General features: G+C 36.7%; 1 protein-coding gene and 1 pseudogene across 5 annotated transcripts in view; one reads left to right on the forward strand and one right to left on the reverse strand.

Annotated features, from left to right (window-relative positions):
• The window catches only part of EPS8 (EGFR pathway substrate 8, signaling adaptor), a 175,387-nt gene that overhangs the window by 47,618 nt on the left and 105,068 nt on the right, over positions 1–22,701 (reverse strand). For all 5 annotated transcript variants that reach the window (XM_087855659.1, XM_045781425.2, XM_045781422.2 and 2 more), the window contains 5 exons: positions 16,103–16,182; positions 13,899–13,975; positions 3,998–4,065; positions 2,841–3,002; positions 870–1,019 (listed from right to left, as the gene is read on the reverse strand). In XM_087855659.1, coding sequence (XP_087711785.1) covers positions 870–1,019; positions 2,841–3,002; positions 3,998–4,065; positions 13,899–13,975; positions 16,103–16,161 — 516 coding nt within the window. In that variant the 5' untranslated portion in view covers positions 16,162–16,182. The remainder of the gene's footprint in view (positions 1–869; positions 1,020–2,840; positions 3,003–3,997; positions 4,066–13,898; positions 13,976–16,102; positions 16,183–22,701) is intronic.
• Positions 16,588–16,914, forward strand: LOC148107786 (cytochrome c oxidase subunit 6C pseudogene; annotated as a pseudogene).

Here is a 22,701-nt window from a genome sequence, read left to right on the forward strand (position 1 = left end):
GAAAGTCATCCATACATAAAGCAAGAAAAAGAAAATTATGAAATACACTGTTGACACTCAATCTTACTTTATCTATCATATTTTAATGTCAAAGAAATACAGAAAAGATCAAGTGACACTTCATGCTAATCTCCCAGCATTTCTTTATAAGATAAAAATTATCTGCATATTTTATAATATACAGTCACAGTGATAAGTCACTGCTTTGGCAAAGCACCAATCAACTCAACCCAAAATGATTTCCTTTTTGGAGAAATCAACTCATGACATAAAAATATTCAAGGCTGACAATAATTTCTAATGTCCAACAAAGCATCACAAATGATAAGCATTTGAAAATTACAGTGTACTTTGAACACCGATCTTCAGGATATAGCATGTTTTTACTGGTAACTGTGCTTACCTACTTTCACATTATCACTTGGGGATTACATATCTTGAGTAATTATTCAAGTCACATAATTAAATGGTGAGCTTTAAATCTGTATCATGGAAAATGAAGGGTTTCATTTCAATAATCACGTTATGTGATTAGTGCGGAATAAAATAGGATGGTGTGATTACTTACTGTCCATTTTGGAAGAATCAATTTTTAATTAGAAGTCCAAGTAACTCAATGAAGAATTTAATATATTATCTATGCCTGTTTTTTTTTTTTTAATAAATAGAATGCATCTTTTTTTTTTTTTTTTAAATACCACTCTATCTCCTCTTTATTTACTGGAACCCCTCAGGAAGATACTGAGGTATTTGTTTTCCTTACAAAATCCTAAGAAACTACAAATCCACTGGTCATATGACTGACGTGGATAATCCAAAGGCTGTCAGAACATCTACTTAAAGGGGGGAAAAATGCACCATTCTTTTACCTTAATCTCATCACACTGGAAAAGATGAAGATCTGGCTTGCTCTGAGTTGGCTCTTTGCACACAAGGGCAAGAACTGAATCATAGTTACAGGAATACATCACAGCTTGGCAGTGCTGGACTGTGCTCAGAGGGAAATTCTCTAGTTCATTCTGTAAACAAAGTAAAAATATAACTTGCCTTAACTTTTATTGTATGTCTAAAATTGACTGAACAAAGAGCTCTAGACACTGTACAAATACTTTGTAAAGGGTGCAGATCACACTGACAGAGAATCCTAGTGAACCCTCAGATGTGGAGAAGGAGCAGATACAAGGTGGCCACAGAGAAACAAGGCGGAGCTAGAAAGGGAGTGGGAGAAAGAGCAACAAAAAGGAAATATTTAGCAGAGGGATGAAGTTGTGTTCTTAATAAACAGAAGAAATACTGAACTTAGCATTACTGACTTTCTCAGGTTATGGAGTCGAAATGATGCCTTTAAGAGAAAATGAAGTAAAGTGAGGCCTCTTTCCAAAATTATTCACCATCTTACATGGTGTTTTTTCACTCTGGCTATACAGTGTTAGAATTTTCTTTTACGTGAACACTGAACAGTCATACTCTTAGTTTCTACCCTCAGCGATCACAAATGTTAGGCTAAAAATAATACATCATTTATACATTTTTTTATTTCAATGAATCTCTCAAGTGAAAAAATTATATATAAAAATATACAGTGAATATATATATACAGGGAATATATATACATTCATTCATTCTAGCCAAAAATGTCAAACAGCTGGGCCAGAGGGATCTCACTAAAAAATACATCCTTCAAAGTGTTTAAGACGTTTGGTAGTATAAAAGAGAATATTCTCTAACCTATAAACAGCCACCTAAATAACACACTGACAGATTCTTAAACAAATGAGCTTTCTGTTCGCACTTAGAATTCTGTATTTAATGAGACATTTAAAATGCTTGTTATTATACTAACGTCATTATACAAATAGTGAGTGGATCATAATGCATTAATGAGAGAAACAGTGACTTTATTTAAGTAAACAAAATATAATATCCCCAATAAATAAAAATAAATAAAATAAATCATAAAAGGAAAAAGCAGATACTTTGATTACAGATGGTACATACACACATCACACCATAAATTTATTCTAACTTTTGATTCTCTGAGATCCAGGCAAAGGGAAAACAAGAAGCGCTGGTTCCATCAAAATAAAATGCAATTCCTCAGAGAACCAGAGAAATAACAAATTGTCTTTCTTCGCAAAAGTAAATTAAATAATATCCCTTCTCTCTATATAATTACTTAAAACCATGCGGATGAGAGAAGCACTCAGCTGCTGTCCTCTCACAGTGCTCGATGGATGTGAGAAAAGCAAGGGCAGATCTGACTCCGAGTCCTATCGGAGTACTCCAAAATGATTATGACAGTTGTTTTCTTTATCTTAGCAACTAAAATGCTTATGGGATGATGGGGCCCAGAAAAGTCCTGTACTGAGAGCTCCAGCATCTTACCGACCAGTGGTTGTGCAAAACAAAGGTGCCTGCCATAGTTAATACACACATACACACACACACACACACACACACACACACACACACACACACAACTGGTTCATCCTAGGTTACTCATTTACTGGGATATGGTTACCCTAGTATATAATTAATATATGTCATAAAGAATAAGGGCCCCTGGGGCCTTATTTTAGTGCTATGAATTTTTTTTCTCACTTCCTCCATCTCATCATTTGTGGTTAAAAAAAATATACATGTCCCTGTATCTTTAGTTTCACAAACTGATTTTGTGGGCATAATGTGTACGCAGTAGTATATTTCTTCTTTAAAATCACTGACAGAATATTTTATTTCGTCAAACTTTCATCCCCTTTTAAACGATACGACCTGCTTATCAACATAAATAGCTGTGGAACTTTCTTGGAAGTGAAACAGTCTAAATTTTACAACCTTACCTTCGATTCTAAATCGATGAGGCTCACAGCTCTGTCGTCCACTTGAAGAATCATATCCTGCGTCCACACCTTGCCCTTGGCATCGAGCAATTTCAGCTTCCTTATTCCATCATCAACAGTTATCATAGCATCTTTCCGATCCAGAACAAAGGTGGTCAAGTGCTAACGATTGACAAGAAGGAAACATATTTATAACACACACATTCCCTTACTGCACGTTTTCCAAAAGAAAGCAATGGTGACCTGACTGCAGTCAGCGAGTGGAGTGGAGAGGAGCCAACACAAGGTGCCCCACAACTTCGTGGCTCCCTTACTGAGATAAAAAAGTCAAGCAGGGTTTTGTGAATTGAGCAAAGGGTGCCTTGAGTCGTAAAATACCTAAATCTGTTTCATACTGAGCCATGCTGAGCTACATAAACAGAACATAAATTCTGGACAGTTTAAATAACATTCTCTTAAGACCGATCCCTCCCATCTCATTCCATGTTGGTTCCTTAAGTGCTGAGCCACAGCAGGCCCTCTGCACTGCGGCTTGAAACTAAGACGCTGATAAATGAGAGTGGTAGTCTGTCACCACTGTAGCAACTGTCAAACTTTGCACGGTTCTGAACAAAACTTCACATTTCGTGAAGCACGCCTGCTATGAGTAGAAAACGGAAAATAAGAGCAACTTAGAAATTACTCCCTACTTAAATATATTCTGTTATAAGCGAAAAGTCACCTATATAGATTCCACTCAAGAGCAAACATATCTTAAAAGATAACAACACAGGAAAAACTAAACAAGAAAACCATTGTTTAAATAGGACTAGTCATGACTTCAGGTAAAACTAAAACTAAAGCACTCAGTGAAACCATCACAGGTGCAATTTCAAGAAGATTCTAGAATATAAAATAGAAGCCTCTGTCCTGTTTTTAATCAAAATAAGGCTGACAATAACAATGAGTGGTTAATTAATTCTCTATGAAACAGACCCCCGATGAGCAAGATACTTCGTTATTTTACACCTCAGTTTTATAAAAATCTAAAGGAAAAAGGTCAACATAATTCAGAGTACATCATAGGGATACAATAAAACACAATTCTGATTTTACCACCAAATTTTTATGTCCCTCAAGGTTCATTTTAAATTTTAGCAAACATCAAAACATCTTACTTCAACACGGTATTGGGATATATCGGACACACTGCTGACACTGTCCCGAGCATAATTCTTCCTTTGTTCTGAAAGAGAAATTGAAGAAGTCATTATTTACCCACTAACAGGCTGAAGTTCATGTATCGGTGTCTTGTGGCCATCTCTAAAACTAGTCTATCTCACATATAAATACAGTAGCTGACAAGTCGCCATTGTGTGGTGCATCTGAAAACACTCATTATTCACATGAAATGAAAAGGCCAACAGAAAGCTTAAATGATATGCAAGAACAATTTGACCCAATACAGATTTTCAGAATCCCAAAGGTAAAATCTAGATTATTAATGTTGTAAGAAAAAGAGTTAGTCTAAGGGTTTTATTAATCAGATACCTACTCTTTGGTAAAAAGGTAAAAACTGGCTTGTAACTCTCATCTCTTAATGTACCGAGAACAAAACAGAATTGCAAAATACTGTCATAGATACTGTATTATAAGGAGTTAGACTACATTATCAAGATAATGGCCACTGCAAGGAACATGTCCTTTCACAACATCCAAACTATGGAGAGTGTCAGAGGAGATTCAGAACATGATTTAATCATACTGATGGTCATTAAACTTTAACAGGTTCCACACAGCTATAGAATAAACAAATGTGATACTCAGAATTGTAGATACCAACTGTTAGAAAATATGAGGGAGTTAGGTATAAAGTTACTGCACCACGCTATCGGAAAAGCAAAAACAAACCTTTATTTTCTTTCGTAAAATGCTGCAAAACCAAAATATAAAATATGTGGAGACAGTATTTTGTATCTGTTGCTTTCTAATCAAGTCACTTGCTTATTTGTAAATTCAGAGTTGCCCTATTCTTTCTAAAGCAGAATGCTATGATGAAAAAAGAGCCCTAAGCAAGAACCAAAGATGACTGATTCTAGCTTTGGCTCTGTCACTAAGCAGGACACTAACTGAAGGCAAGACGCTTAGCTCTGGATCTCAGCACTCTTCTTGTAAAATAAAAGGGTTAAATAAGATCAAACCTCAAGACTCCTACAGCACTAATATTCAGACTCACCCAGATACAAACGTGTGCGCTCACAGGCACACACACACATGCCTCAGCTTTACTAATATCTACCTGCTTTTCAAATATAAATATGTTTCTTTCAGTTAATATAGAAACTTTTAGATCTTCCTACAACTTCAGAAGTTGAAAAGTTCTGCTGAGCATGAAAGCAAAGCAAGTACAAAAATATAAAATACATATACAGATTCGGAATGTTAGCAGGATTTTGAAAACTCTGATAAATTATTGTTTCACAATACATACAAAAGTAATTATCTTTTATATTTACCTTCAAACTTGGATGAAAAATATCCATATCCCCCAGATTACATCAGTCTGACATTACTCCGATATATTCTATTTTTGCTTTTGCAGCATTAAGTTACTTAACAGAAACAGACACACTACAAAATTCAGTATCTTCTACCTTTCTTTTTTTGTTTGGACGATGACCTGAAGAAGTATGATCCATCTGTTCCTAACAAAATAGCGTGATCAAAAAGAAAGATCTGGTTTCACCTTAAATTTTTCTATTCCAATATAACAAAACGTAACGTTCACTTATGTGACTGTATTCTACATATTAAAAAAAATAAACCACCATTATTTTTCTGATCATTAGCTGAGAATTAATCAACGTGAGATAGTAACAAATGGATAACTGTTCTCAGGAGAACCACTGAAATGCAATATGTAAGTGAGGAACATAGCTGACGAAAGCACTTTGAGAAATAACCACAATCCCAGAATCACTGGGTTATCACTTTCTAGCACAACTCTCTACGGCAGACTCGGCAGACTCGGGACATGAAGGTGGTTCTGTTTCCCGTGGTCTGACCGAGACAGCGAAAGAAATGGCAGTGGTTGCCATGGTACCCAGTTGTGATATGGCAACCCCAGGACATTCAAATGCTTCACCGAGTCTTTCAGATAAGTGATCGGTAAACACGATTGAAGCTCAACTGTATGTTTTGTAATCAAAGATTCTCATTATGAAGTAGTAAGAATGTGTTCTTCCACATTTTCTAATACAGTTTCTTAATCCCATAGAACCGTATTTTATAAATACAATAGAAAAACAGTGCCTATTTGATAGTATTTGTAAAAAACATGACATTAACTGATCACTCTGACTGCCTAGCAGATAGGTGTTATTCTTAATATTCCAAATGAAGACTCCATTTAGAAACTCTTAAACTGCTTTCTCTCCAGTGCGCCAATAAATAAGATGCATGTGTTACAAGAAATTACCTTTTAAAGATCCTAACAATATATAAATGCCATAAAATGAATTTATAAATAAACTAGTAGTTCTAGTGATTTAAGTCAATGAATAAATAAAGGGTAATATTAACATTTTAATAGGAAAATTTTGAAAGAAGTTTCCTAAGAGGCAATTATGGTACATTTCTTTTTTACGAGAATCATATGTACTCTCAAGTACCATTGTAAATAGTAATTATGCTCTTAAGCTGAAAATCTCACCAAAAGCCTTAAAAAAGTACGAGAAATCTAAAAGAAGCCTCAATGATACTCAAAGCCTCTAATGACATTCCCCACTTCAACAAGGGTTTTCAGCCTTGGCCACACACTAGAATGAACTTGGAAAAACACTGCTGGGGTCCCACCTGCTAGAGATTCTAATGTAACTGGCTTAGGATGCAGTTTGGGCATTGGGATTTATAAATGGCAATCCTGTTGTGCAGCCAGGACTGGAAACCACCGGCCCAAACGCTGTACAAAGGCCAACTCATCTACTACATGTTACTTCTCTAAGTTGAAAATTTTTCTTGCCAAATTAAGAGCGTAAATCACGGTCAAATAGTATATAATAGCTGAATAAATCTGGCAGCAGAGTTTTGGGTTTCTCATATTATAGGCTGCTTGACTGCTGATACAAAAGCCTCAGTTTCTCTCTCCCTACCTCTCTCAATCGGAACTGATTAGAGCCAGGAACGAACTTGACTTGATTGCAGTGCCACTGGTTGTGGTTTTACTGTTTTTCCTACTGGCTTTAATACCACAGACCAGACTACGCCAACCAAAAGAAATGGAAATAGGTGAATTCAGTAACCAATGATCAAAGTCCTTTAGAGATTATTTTCACATAATTGAATTGCTATGCTGCTGCTGCAAAACATGATCATTAGCTTCCAGATTGGGAACATTAAATTCAGCTTTCCTAAGACCTTGGGTGAACCTATATCAGTGTAGGTTCATCAATTGTGACAAGTGCACCGCTCTGCTGCGGGCTTGATAGCGGAGGGCTATACATACGCAAGGTGGTGTACGGGAAATCTCTGTAGCTTCCCCTCAATTCTGCTAGGAACCTAAAACTACAACTCTTAATTTTTAAAAAATGTAGGTTTGGGGATGCCTGGGTGGCTCAGTCGGTTAAGTGTCTGACTCTTGATTTCAGCTCAGGTCATGATCTCAGAGGGTCCTGCGATCAACCCCTGTACTGGGCTCTGCACTCAGTGTGGAGTCTGCTTGAGATTCTCTCTCTCTCCCTCCCCCCTCCCCCCCACTCTCTCTTTTTCTCTCTCAAAAATAAATAAATTAATAAAATCTTCCCAAAAAATGTAGGCTTCATTTACTTCAATTAGTGTAACGGCAATTATAACAATACGCAGGTCTCAGTATTTAAACATAATTCTCTTTTGCCTATATTGCTGTTTATGCATATACAGCAAGATTTGTAAAAGCTAATATTCAGGGGTTCCTGGGTAGCTCAGTCAGTTAAGTGGCTGACTTCTGATTTTGGCTCAGGTCACGATAGACACCCATGTGGGGCTCTGTGCTCAGTGGGGAGTCTGAGGATTCTCCCTCTCTCTCTGCCCCTCCACCCCTACGCTCTCTCTGTCTCTCTCTCTCTAAAATAAATGAAAAAATCATTTTAAAAAAGAGCTAATATTCAGATAATTTTATTTTCTCTCTCTCTGAAAATAAAGCATAGCATCGAAGTAAGGATTCGGCAATAAAAAAGAAAAAAGGTAACATAAAAGCAGCTGCTGAGTATTTATTTCTCTCTCTAAATTAAACAATGGGCAACTGCTCCTATTACTTTACACTTTCAAGCACAGTAAAGGAGAATTCCTTTCCCACTATCTTAGCGTGTAATTTCCACAGAGGTGAGGTGCTTAACGGGAATCAGTGGGGAGCACAGAGTGATAAGTACGGGCTCTCATTCTCTAGGCTGTCACAGTTTGACAAATCAGTATCAAAACCAAGATCCTGTTTGTACAAACAAACAAGGTCATTTTTACAAAACTACATTATTTAAGAATTAATTTTACTGGCCTGTTCAACAAATTGGTAAGACAGCTTATCCCATGAGGAGAAAAGGAGCTTTTAAAATTTTCAGGGAAGGTGGGAAAACTGCCCAACTGTCTTTTTGAGTCACAGAGCACCAGTACACTCTCTGAGGCTGAACTGTGACTCTTACAGTGCCTGACTTCCTGATAATATATAATCACAGGCCATTTCCTTCTCAAGAATTAAAAAAAAAATTGTTCTTACAAAAGAAGATTTAAATGTTTTCTCTGGTAAAATACACACCGTAAACGACGAGGATAGAGGAAAGAGAAATGGGTTTTAATTCCTGAATGCCACCTGCATGTGTAAGAGATTGCTTGGGCTTCGATTATGACAGTTACACAAAGGGACTAACTCCCAACCAAGATCGGAAGATAGAAAGGGACAGGAAGAGAAGAAAGATAGGTACAAAAAAAAGAAAAAATTTATATATATGTGGGGTACATAGCTATTAAGAAAAGTGCTATACTCAGGGATATTGCTATGAGGACAATAAGTCAAGCACTGTGTAAAAATACAGAAAAGTTTATAGTGAAGTCAATTATACAGAAACTGGTCATATGGTTTATAGATTACTTATACGCAATTCTTACCAGTACCTCCTTGAGAAAAAAAAAAAAGAAAAACAGGAAAAACACAAATATATTTTCCTCCTTGCTGGCTTCACAAGAAAAGTTCAGACTTAAGGCTGAGAGTTGAGAGAGTGACTGTCTATCATATATACTATTTGAACTCCCAACGAAACAAATCTCAAAGTTACTATAAATGTCAGTAATGACCAAAAAAAAAAAAAAAAAAGTACAGCTAACTGGTAATTCTGTGAAACTTAAGTTTTTCTGGATACAGGATGACTTTAAACAGCTGATTATTATGAATGGTTATATTATAAATTCAGCAATATCAAATTTAGAGAGATTACTTTTGAAAAGTTCAGCTATTCAGAACACAGCGGAGCCCATCCTTAAATAAGTCCTCTGAGTGGTAGACCGATGTCACAAGGTCTATACATTGAAACTTGCACATTTTAATATGCAGACTTTAATGGCACTCTCAATTCCCCACTCAAAACCTATTTACTCCTTAAGATTTTCTTTCTAGTTTTTCAGCCCATACGAATCAGAAGCAATACTAGAAGAAGGTATGTTAACAACAAGCAAAAATAACAGGCTTGGGACATAGCCACATGGAAAAAGTAGCCACAAATATTCAAAAGGGAAAAGATTTTGAATGATTTCGTGTAAAGGGAAAGACTATAGCCTCTGAGCACATCCCAGCACATAAGCTCGTGAGTGCTGATGACCCTCTGAGTCATCGACAAGATCTTACAGGCACCACACCCTGATGGAAGGGAATGTTTAATATATTTTACAAGTACTTCCTTAAAAATGATATTAAATTTTAGTGCTTAAAGACTCTGACAAGCAGGCTAGCTGGAGAAAAATACAAAATTTTCAACTTCTCAATAACAGCAGCCAAATGAAATGTTACGGTCATGAGGTATGTGGAGGAAAATGAAATTAATATTTATTTTCTATTTATTTATGTTGTCAGGGACTTTGGTGATGTAGAAACGCTCACATGCTGGCTTTGAAATTTCTTGTATCATAATGAAGAAATGACAAAACAGGGTTATAAAACTGCAGTATATTTTAACTGCTTTCCTTGCATAAATTAATACATATCCCAAAGAAGCAAATATATATCATCATAATTGTACAGTTCACAGTACATTTACAGGATTTACAAAAAAATATATTTCCGGTAATATCTGGAATAAAAGCTTGAAAAATATGATGAAGATTACCCTTTGATCCATCCAAGTATCACTGTGATTACACATATAACATCATTTGGAGGTCATATCAAAATATTAAATTTGAGGGCCTTGATTAATCTGAGGACGGAGGACAAAAAGTAACTCCCTATACTTCTCCTCCATGCCATGACAGATGCATTACTTCTGTTTTCTCATCTAAACCTACCACAGTATTATTATCATTTCTATTTTATAGATGAAGAAACTGGGGCCAAGACATAAAATCATTTGCTCAAAATGGCAGCCCTTTGGTGGAAGGGCCATGATTCAGCCCCAGATTGCTTGGCCCCCAAAACCCACTCTACACAATGTATAGACCCCCTCAGTTTCTCTGAGACTGAAGTTACTGAGTTACTGAAGCAATGTGGGGGGCACATTATGGTGTCAGACCTGAAAAGCGTTCTCATGAAAAAGACAAGCTGCATGAAACTCTAGATGAAGTATCTAACCTGTGGTCAGTGTGTAAAAAACAACGGTCATTACCATAAAACTCATGTTCCGGTGCACTAAATAGTATTTTCACACACCAGAGAGGTTCATGCAGCATCCAGGAAAGAAACTCATTCTTGAAAGATTTATTCAACTGGTTTAATCATTGTGAAACGAGAAATTTTAAAGAAAATGCATACATTGTGATAAACTACATTAAAAATCTCTCTTTTACCAACTCCCTAGCAAAAAAAAAAAAAAAGTTAGAACTTGAGACTGGGAGGCTAAACACACACTGAGTGTTTAACTAACTGCAGTTGGAACTTCAACTGCAACTTGCTTATTGCGAAGTTGCGTTCAAAATCTGAACATATTTCTTCCCTGTCGTTCACACCATTCATTCCATGGGCATTGACTGAGCGCCCCTTTTGGGAGGGAGCAGAGAGGATTAGATACAAAGAGGAACGAAACATTATCTGATCTGCAACTTCAAGGGACATAAAACCTGCTTGCTTCTAAGCCAAATATATTTGCTAAGACTTCTTCCTTCTTTTTAAATGTCTCTTGGATTTGCCCCTTTCTTTCCCTCTCTTTATCTCCTCTGTTTTACACCTATACACTGCTCATTTTTGTCACACTATACAAAATTGTCACATTTTCTTACAATCAAGATTTTAAAGTTCTGTGACTCGGACAAATCATCTCACCTTGGAAAGGAGCCTCGGCTTGTTCTATATGCAAAAAGGGGAAAACAGAAATTTACTGCTTATAGGCTGATGATTTTCAGCCCTCAGATCTATGATTTTATGAAGACGTTCCTAACACAAAATAAACGTTAAAATTTGCAAATGAATTCTACTTTTTATCCCTTACCCCTTTCTTAGCTCTCTGAAAATAGATTTTTGGATCTATGGTATTGTGAGATGATCAACACTGCTCCATCTTAACAAAAGACTTAGGGCTAGTATTTAGATGTCTGGCTTACCTATTTCCATTCATAGTCGTCATATCCAACCTCAATACTGCTATGAGAGTGACCCGAGACAACAGACCTCTTACTCCCTTGACTAAAAACTTCGGTGGCTAGGCATTCCCTGCAAACAATGTCCGAATTCCTCAGGATGATTCTTCGCACTGTGGCCCATGTTTATATTTCTATCTTATTTCCCAATGCACCATCTTGCAACCTCCAGTTAAGACCAAACTGTTTGCAGTTCTTTCACTCATTATATTCATTCTGCAAGTATTTACTGAGTGTAAAGTATACATTCGCGACGGTGCTATGCTTGGGGAATCCTGAAGTACACAAGGCAAAGATGGCCCAACTTACAGAGCTCACAATCTAGGTTATAAAGGGTTCATGCTGCTGTTTACAGCACCCGCCAGCCTCCCAAATGCCTGGAGCACACTACTTACATTTCAGAGTTTAACTCGATGCTCAAGTCCTCTATGAAATCCCTTCTGACTCCCACCCCACCCACACAGAAGAACCGACGACCCCCACTGCACCTTATACGCTGCCATCCAAGCTTATTTAGCTCTTTATTATAACAGTGCATTTACTAGTCTACCTCACCAAAACAGTGCATAAGCAATGACTATGTCTTACTCATCTTGGAATGACTGAATCGTCATGGAAACAGACTATGAAGACCTTGGCCTGGCACACAGAAGTACTTAATAAATATCAGCCTAGAAATGAAAGACTGAAGGAACTATTTTGTTTTTGAAAACAAAAAACAAAAAACCTTCTTTTTCAGTTTCTTCAAGTCATTCTCTAGACGGTGAGTCTCTTAAAGTCAAGAACCATATATTACTAGCTCTGTTCTGTGCACATATTAATCACAAAATAAGCATCTGTGGAATATATTCTCTAGACCTACAATTCACAACTAGCAGGACATGGTAAGGATGTCATAATATAGTAGTGGAGAAAACTGAAACCAACACTGATCAGACTGACAAGGCCATAAGAAAATATATCCACGTATGGTATAAAGTCTATTTTATGAACGCATAGTTTGAGTCCTAAGGCTTAGTCACTCAATACACAGGCAGAAAGAGATTCACAAAACCTTAGAATTGCTCATTCTTACCACAGCCAAGACAGGTAACGTTAAAAAAAAAAAAAAAAAAAAAAAGTGAGAGAGAGACAGAGAATTCCAAATTTATAAAAGGGTGTTAGTTCCTATGACAGATAATAATAAGGATACTCCCAACAATAGTAGCAAATACATACACTACTTTCTGCTCGTCAGGCACTATTAGAAGCATTTTACATGTACTAACTCATTTAACTGTCACATCAAATCTATAAGATCTCCCCATTATACAGATAAGCAAAATTGGGTACAAAAATCTTGTCCAAGATTATTCAGCTAATAAATGATAGAACTGAATTTGAACCCAGAAAGTCTGGGTCCAGAGTCTCTGCCCTTAACCACAACACTATTCTGAGTCTTTTAACCAGAATACTATTCTTATTCTTTATTGTTGTACAATAATAAAAGCCCATGCAGAACCCGTGAAAAAGTGCATTTCCAAACACATGTGGTATATTTCAGGAGTCCTCAACTTCTTTTTAGTAATGACTTCTATTTTATACTAAAGTTTAAAAATATATTATTTACACATGAATCTAGAGAGGAAAATGGAAGTTAAAGAAGAATCAGGGACAAAGCCTGCTGGTTTCACAGTATAGAAAGAAATGATACTATAACATTATCCAAAAGTTCAAGAGTTATAAGGAAAAGTTCAGTCAACTGTCAGCCCACAATCAAATGGATCATTCATGAAGATCAACAATCGTATCACAAATAATTAGCTGGGAAAATCCAGCTAAGGCATTGATGCCATATAAAAGATTCCCTAGAAAACACTGCAATATATTTCATCCATGGGTTGTAAATTTTACGACAGTAAGCAGAAGTCATATCTTAGTAGCTTTTATAAACTCTTTTTTAGGGGTGCCTGGGTGGCTCACTTGGTTAGGCGTCTGCCTTCGGCTTGAGTCCTGATCTTGGGGTCCTGGGGTTGAGCCCCACATGGGACTCCCTGCTCAGCAGGGTGCCTGCTTCTCCCTCTCCCTCTGCCCCTGCTTTTGCTCTCTCTGTCAAATAAATAAAATCTTAAAAAAAAAAAACAAACAAACAAACCTCTTTTTAAAACAATCCTTACCTCTGTCACTCCAAATAATATAAACAAGGCCTAGGTTCAAATTACGAAGTTGAATACATAATTTGTAAAATGTGGTTCGAAGCAGAATTACACCTCATCAAGTAAACGCACATACCGTAGAGGGCCTTTGCACTTGTTTTTGAACTGTGTTCTCTGTCCATTTGGGAAAAGGTAGGTGATGATCCATAGCCACTGTAATAAAAAAAAAAAAAAAGGTCATTGCGCTGGGTTAAAGTCCAAAGTAAGCAATAAAAATTCAAAACTACAAATAAAAATTCCAACGTACCACCACCACTGTGTGTTTTTAAAAAAACATACTGAGTTAATGCTAACTAGGTTTGTCAAAATGAGCCAGATCCTGCTCTGGTCAAGAAGTAGAATATAAACCACACTACCCCAGTGTGGACCGAGGTAGGTGCAAATCACAGCCTCCTCTCAAACTCCAAGTCAGAACCTTCGCCAGAAGTCAGGAAGGCTGAAACTATCTTAGAAGAGTTTAAGTTTGTCATACTAAATTGAGTTGTGAGCAGTGATCCAGTCAGAAAAAGTACTCAATGACTTAACCTATAATGGAATGGACATTATTTTCACAAAAACTTAAAATGTAAAATAACACTTTATCATTAAATTTGACCAGCTTTACCCTAGTTCTAGCCTCCCGTCAGTAATATGGGAGGTGGAGTAAACGTATCACTTGAATTTTTAAAACTTGTTCAGTAAACATTTATTAAACCCCAAAATCTATTAGAATAAGGATTATGGCACAGGACATGGTTCCGTTAATAAAACAAGTAAGTTGAATTGTTACAATAGAATGTGATATCTGGATAAAACTAATAGATATTACGAGTAAGATCAAAGAAGGATTCAATTTTTATCAGGATGTGTAAAAAGATTTCACCACCAAGTTGGCATTTCCACAGAATATAAAAGATCGGAAAGAAGCACTACACACAGGTGGAGAATTAAGTGAGGAAAAATCATGTGGACCTGGCTCAGTGACTAGCATGGTGTCCAAGGGGACAGTGCATCTAATGGCGTATGTCTAGAAGCCAGGAATGGCTTCAGACATAGGGAAGGCAAATAGACGGCTCAAGAATTAAATTTTTATTCTCTAGATTCAGCAAATATTTTTATACAGGGATGTGACATGATCAAAAACATTTTTAAAGAAAATAATCCAAGAACGAATGGCAGGTAGAGGGTACCCCAAAAATTATGGTAGAAAAAAGTCCCCAAGTAGAGCTAGAATAGAAAGAAGAGACAGAAACAAGAGTTCCTTAATAGAAGAAAATGTTATAAACTCGTGGTTAAATGGATAGTTATTGTAAGAAAAAGGAGGAAGATTGAGGGCGTAGCCAAACTTTCTGGCGTGAATAACTGATGGACAAGATAAAGATAGGACCAGACGACACTCCCTGGGTGTCTCTTACTGACCAGTACTAAAGAGATTTGCAATGATCTTTGTACAGAGAAAAGATGATGCATAACTCTTTACAATGTGAATAACCTATGAATTCTGAAAAATGTTGAGTGAACTCTATACCACAATGGTCAGTATAAAACAACTATAATACTAACCACAATGTATAAGGGAACGGCAACTTCCGTCAGGGATGTGATTTCAAGTTATACCTGGAACCACAGGGATTGTTTTGTTTGCCTGCCTGATCTTTTTATTTGTTTTACACAGTGATAAGTATCTCGACAGACTGGACGAGAAGACATTTAACTGACCTCAAATGCCAGTACTTTATAAATAAAAATGATAGAATGCTCCAGAGAACCTGAAATCTCTGAAGTAAAGTATATATTCAACTATGGAAAACAATAATACACAAAATACCAGAACAAACGTCTATTAGGTCACTGTCCTGGAGGTGGGTATTAACGAACCATCTTTTTCTTTCCAGACACAGTGAACTTTTAAATATTATCATCGCTTAGAATTAGAAAGAAATTATATATTAATGAGGAATAAACTACATAAAGAAAGGGAGTTAATCTTTTTAATAAAAATGTAAAACAAAACCATCAAATCCAAAAAGAACCCCAACAGGGGCGCGTGGGTGGCTCAGTCGGTTGGGCTTCCGACCCTTGACTTCGGCTTAGGTCATGATCTCAGGGTCGTGGGATGGAATCCCCACGTTGAGCTCTGCACTCAGAGCAGAGTCTGCTTAAGGTCCTCTCCCTCGTCCTCTGCCCCTCCCCTTGCTCATGCACTCTCTGTCTCTCTAAAATAAATAAATAAATCATTAAAAAAAAAAAAAAAAAAACAGAAAGAACCCCAACAAATTAAAAATAAACCTTCCAACTTACTTCATTTGAGCTGGATACATTCCAAAACCACTGGGATGATTAGAAATATGACCATTCATTGTAGTTTTCACTCCTGGGTTCTGAAAAAAGAAAAGTACATAGATTAAACGTAATAAAAAGGTCCAGGCATTTCAGTTTCAAGTTATTCACTCAACAAATACATGTCACTGCCAGGATGACAGAAATACAAAGATAAAGGTCTCCACCCTTAAAGAGCTGTGGCACCGGAAGTGCAGGTGGACATATAGACAAAGATTCAACTGGCCTTTAACATTAATGTACCAGAACGGTGAGCAAATTGAGGCAAGTAAAAGAAAAATCTAAAATATAGTTCTGAGTCCTCTACCTCTAGAGTAGAGGCATAACTGTATACTCTGCTCAGACTCTTAATCAAGTCTTGGTTTTATGGAATGTTACGTTGTTTACTGTTTCATTATGAAAGTAGTATAGGCTCATTAAATTTAAAAACTCGAGAAGAGGTCCATTTCTGTATTAGTTAGGAAGGACGTTAGGTTTGAGGTTGGTGTTGAGTTTTACCTATCAAGGAGAATAACTACCATGACTTCCAGTGCTTTGACGAAACCTCAGATGTAAGGCCTTCTGGCCAAGCGTTTGCAATTTCATATTGTTGGAGCGTTCACTGTATCCCTGGGGGTTGCAGCTTTCTATAAGTTTGCTGTGGCCGAACCAAGAAAGAAGGCGTATGCAGATTTCTACAGAAATCATGATTCCATGAAAGATTTTAAGGAGATGAAGAAGGCTGGTATCTTTCAGAGTGCAAAGTGATTTTGGATTATAAAGAATTTCTTTGGGATGGGGCACCTAGGTGGCTCAGTCAGTTAAGCCTTCAGCTCAGGGCGTGATCCCAGTGTCCTGGGATCAAGCCCCGCATCGGGCTCCTTGCTCTGCTGGGAGCCTGCTTCTTCCTCTCCCACTCCCCCTGTTTGTGTTCCCTCTCTCCCCTCTCTCTCTGGCTGTCTCTCTCTCTGTCAAAAAAATAAATAAAATCTTTAAAAAAAAAAAAAAAAGAATTTCTTTGGGTTGAGTTCCATTGAAGTTTGTCACTGACCTGTGTTCCTGAACTATGAAACACAAATACTGGGTTATGGAATAGTTTGTCTTGATAAATAAACAACTAACAAATACTTTGGAAAACAAACAAACAAACAACAACAACAAAAACCCTTGAGAACAGGAAAGTGCAAAATATAGAAAAGCACAAGGGAAAAATAGCACCCAGAGCCCTATCATTGAACAATCCTGTAAATTCCCTCCAGTCTTTTTCTTGCATCTACTTTTCTTCTTTCTTTCTCCCTTCGAAGCACATTTGACAACACCCTATACACACATACTTGGATACACCTTTTTTCCAAGAAGGTATCCATTTACACACTCCTTTTACTTTTCATGAGAAAGCAATTTTAAGAGTTAACACCAGATAGTTAACTTCAGAAAACATTTTTAATACGTTTCACAAATTGAAAAAATTTCTTCAAGCAAGATTAATGAGTAAAACTTCCTCCTGCTAAATCCAATGGCTTTGTCTTTCCTTGTTCTCCGAGACAATACTTACACCGATTTATTTCTTTTTTTTCTTTAAGATTTTATTTATTTATTTGACAGAGAGAAAGAGAGAGAGAGAGAGAGCATGATCTAGCACAAGCAGGGGGAGCAGCAGGCAGAGGGAGAGGGAGAAGCAGGGTCCCCACTGAGCAGGGAGACTTGATTCCAGGACCCTGAGATCATGACCTGAGCGGAAGGCAGACGCGTAACTGACTGAGCCACCCAGGCATCCCCGCACCTGATTTATTTCTCCTTACTCCTGGATACTTGCGCCTTCTTGTGTTTAGTTGTGACACTAAACAATTCTGGACCTTATCTTACTTTTCTGACTTTTGTATACATTATATTGCTATGTCTTCTCAATGACAGAGAGGTAGGGAGGGCACATCCCAGAATTATTGTAAGACAAGGGCAGAGGGAGCAGTAGAATTAACAACTACTGAGTGACTATTCTGTGTCAGGTAATATGACTGATACTTCCAAGGTGAACAAAACACAGTCCCACCTTTGGGCCAACAGTCTAGTTGGAAAAACAGTTACTTAGTGAATAAATATGAAATTAAAAATTGTTGCTTCTATTACAAAGGGTGATGGGGGTCCATTTTGAAAGGGAACTCCATCCAGATTAGGAGGCTGTAGAAAACCCACAGAAAGAAATTATATTCAAGACCAGTAACTTCAAGTTAATTTCTTTCTCATTCTTCAGGTCTCATTTCAATCACAATGTCCCCAGGGAAGCTTTAACTGACCTCCCTGAATAGGTAAAAGCCCACTACGGGCATTCTCAGACTATAAACAATTTTTCAAAGTATTATCACAGCTATAATTTTTCATTTGTTTAAATTCCTGACTCTTCACTAGACTAGAAGTTCCATAAGGGCAGAGACTTTTGTTTAATGCTGTTTCTAAAGCAGTTAAGAATAGTACCAGGCATAGAATAGGTGTTAATTACATATGTATTCAAAGAAAGAAAAAAAGGAAGGAAGCCCATGTCCCACTTTTGAAAAATTTTATTGCATTCTTAACCATACAAAATTAATTTATATGGAACACACAGTAAATAAGTCCCGGTATATGTGGCTTTATTTTAAATCTACTGGAGACTTAAAGGGAAAAGTCAGGCTGACTGCCATAATTTTTGGAAGGGGTGAGACTTGACCTAGTTCTTAAAGAATAGTTAAGGATTTATAAAGGTCTTCAAAACACTCAAGTTTAATTCAAGCTTTCCCAATAGTCCTGCCCATATTTATTCACAGCTTAGAAGCAAATTTCTAAATTAAGGAACAAAGAAATATTGACCTCTCCCCTTGATTTACAAAATTACATTTACATTACATTAATTTACAAAATTACTACATTTACAAAATTATATTACACTCATATTACATTGTCGTATTTGGTTTTTATTGTTGTTTTTGTTTGTTCTCCTTCAATTTGTACTTGGATATAATCAGTAGTATACAGGTACACCAGTTCTCTGGGGAAAAATTAAATCTTGATTTGTAGTGCTTACTGAATTCCATGGTATAAATATTTCCACTACGGCTCATCTCAAGCAATCAATACTTTTACAGCAGCTTACAAAATTCCTAAATATCTCGCAGTTGGTTCTCATATGCCTATAGGATCCAAACGGAGCACATCACTGTTAGATTCTAGAATTTGGGCCAGGACAGAGGCTAGGAATAACATTCTGGATCTAGAGCCCATGGGTAGACACAGACATTCATAGAAGCCTGTAACTCTATTTCTGGCACTAACTAGCTACACAAGTCAATTAAGCCTCTGTCCCAATTTTCTCGTCAGTAAAATAGAGATAATTCTTGGGTTTTTCTAATTCACAGGGCTAGTGAAAAATCAAATGATGGATGTGTGAGTTTCTTCTGAAGTTTTTTTTTTTTTTTTTTAAGTATTCTTTCAAAACAAGCTGGTTCGTTCAGTATATAAATTAAACCCCCAGGGTTTGTACTGATTTTAACCTGGTTTGCATTTTTAAACCACAGCAGCTGGTTTTAATGAAAAGTGATAGCCACCGCATCTCATCCTTTTCGTGTTTAATTCTTCATGACAGTCGAATAAATGTGTGGTTTGTGTTTTGTTTTAAAACTGTGATCTGTCAGAATAAGAGAATATGAGAAAAGGGAAGAGAAAATGTCAATTTGCTAAACTGAATTTTAAATATAGAAACTTTTCCTATTTGGCAATCACAGTGTCACTTGTCACAGATGCTCATGTAGCAATATGGAATTTTCAAATATTTAAATATAGCAATTAGAGTGCACACCTTGCAAAGGAAGCAATTACAAGTGCTTGGTTTTCCTTCAGGCTTTTAAAAGACACATCCAAATTGTAGCTATGTAGACCATATATATAGTTTAGAGGAACCTTTAAGTCTTACTAAAAAAAAAAAAAATAGGTGTTTTCATTTTTATTAACTGTTAAGCAAAACAACTTAAAACTAAGGAGACAAACATTTTCTTTATCACTTCACAGGGTCACAAATTAGTTAACTCTACTAAATTAACCACTTGGTCCTGCTAACGGTATACACTAAAACTGTCCTAATAGCTTCCACAGATTTGAAATTATAGCTTCACTTTCCCTATAAAAACACTTGTTGTAAGTCACAGTTATTATATTTTTCTTATTTTCCACAGAAAGTAACATTCTTCAACCAACAGAAAGAGTAAAATGGTCAATTTAAGATCTAAGTTAAGTACACCAAAAATGGTGAACACTGAAATCCTCAGTGTAAACAGAACGTATGAAAATCACTATAAGCAGAAATAAATGAGGCTATCTCTATAATAAGGCAAAACCAGAAAGCTAAGTTCATATGAGAAAGTGTTAAGATCCCAAATATAAATAAATAAATATTGAGATTCCCTTTCCTTTTCTTTACTCTCGCTGGCATATCATACCAATTTCCGAATTGATGAATGAGTAGGTAGTCATCACTCAGTGTTAGAATACCACCCACCCAATCTGGCCACCAAAAAATGAGGAGCTCCCTGCATACTGAGCTGCCCTTGAACTAACTTGTTCTCTTAGGAAATGTCAGACTTTTTTTGTTTAAGTTTTTGTTTGCTTGTTTAGGTGTGACAGCGTATCTTGAAGTATCTCGACTTTGACTGTAATTCAACTAAATTCATATCTCTTGGTCTAAATTATAACCAATGGCGGGGGGTGGGGTGGGAAATGGGTATTGTCATCATTATTTAGGGTTTTAACTAAAAAATCACTGAAATTTTATTTTTAGCAGTACTTTGTAACATCGTTTACAAGGCACTGTGCTTAAAGCATAAAAACACCAAGAATTTATTTTAACCCTTGTGAAGTATCACGTGATCTGTCTCCGCCATGTCTTCTACAGCAACCACTTTTCATACATGTTACCACTACCGTCAGGATAGTACTCTCTATTTCTCTGTCACTTGGTCTAATATTTAGTAATAAAGAATTTGTGTGTGAATGAACTTGGGAAACTAATAAGTACATTAAACTGTTACAATAATAGAAATGATGATGATGGGGGTGCCTGGGTGGCATAGCGGTTAAGCGTCTGCCTTCGGCTCAGGGCGTGATCCAGGCGTTATGGGATCGAGCCCCACATCAGGCTCCTCCGCTAGGAGCCTGCTTCTTCCTCTCCCACTCCCCCTGCTTGTGCTCCCTCTCTCTCTGGCTGTCTCTATCTCTGTCAAATAAATAAATAAAATCTTAAAAAAAAAAAAAAAAGAAATGATGATGATGATGATGACGATAGTGGCCAACATCTGGGCAGGTATCACAATAATTTCTAAGCCATCTGTAAGTATTTTCTCAGTATCGATCAAGAGTAATTCTGTACCTTTAAATCAACACACTGTAATCACTTAAAATAATTGTTTTTATCTCTCTTTTTTTAATAATGCTGAGAAAATTCTTAGGCTGTTTACAAGTTAGGACGATTTGGAAGCAAGTCTATATTCAATCCAGGATGTTGTTGGCTTAACAACTAGCTGAAGAAAAATACCTGTTGTAGAAGTTTAATAAGCAACTAAAAAGCACTTTAGTACTAATTGTATGTTCAACATCGTGATAGATTTCATAAGAAATCTAATACAGAGAAGAGCCATTTAGATCCTATTACTGCTATTTGAGTATTTCCCTCTAATTCTGGTTGCTGTGATGGCATCATCAGCTCACATATACTGCTTGATATTATACATGGGAAACGACTAATATCTCAGTTCAAAAACACTGTCAATACTTTTCTGATCTGGGAAAATACGCTATTTTTAAAAGAACTACTGTTATTTATTGACAGTTTACCCTGTACCAAGTGTTGTGCTAAATGTTTTCTATCCCTTACCCTATTTAATACTCACATTAATTTTTGATGAAGTACTATCTTCTGTTCTCATTTTATAGATGAAGAAATTGAGCTCAAGAGACTACATGCTATTTGCATGTGATTTTGAAACTTTTAAAAATCATCTAGTTTCCATGAATGACAAAAGAGTAACACACTATCTGGGCGCCTGGTGGTTTAGTTGGTTAAGCATCTGCCTTCGGCTCAGGTCATGATCCCAGGGTCCCAGGATCAATTCCCGCATCGGGCTCCGCCCTCAGCAGGGAGTCTGCTTTTCCCTCTCCCTCTGCCTCACAGCCCCCCCCCTTGTGCTCTCGCTCTCTCTCTCTCTCACACTTGCTCACTCTCTCTCCCAAATAAATAAAATCATTAAAAAAAAAGAATTACGTAATGTTTCTTTATCAGATATAATCATAAGCAATGAACAAAAAGGGGGAAAGAAAATGACATTCCATGAGCCCCCACTTCATACGACGTTTTAGAAACCTCATCTTACTACATCCTTAGAACAACTTTTTCAGGTAGTTATTAGCTTCATTTTGTAGGTGAGATGACAGTCTCAAATAAGTTAAGACATCTGCCTAAGTGGTAACACAAGAAGCCAGAATTTGAAACTCACAGTTTCACTCAGATGCAGATTTATTTCAATAACTCCAGTACAGTACTGTAAATGGATTTTCTCTTA

Source organism: Ursus americanus, chromosome 25, assembly GCF_024610735.1.
Source record: "Ursus americanus isolate L20-20 chromosome 25, mUrsAme1.1.p, whole genome shotgun sequence".
In the NCBI taxonomy this organism is placed as follows: domain Eukaryota; kingdom Metazoa; phylum Chordata; class Mammalia; order Carnivora; family Ursidae; genus Ursus; species Ursus americanus.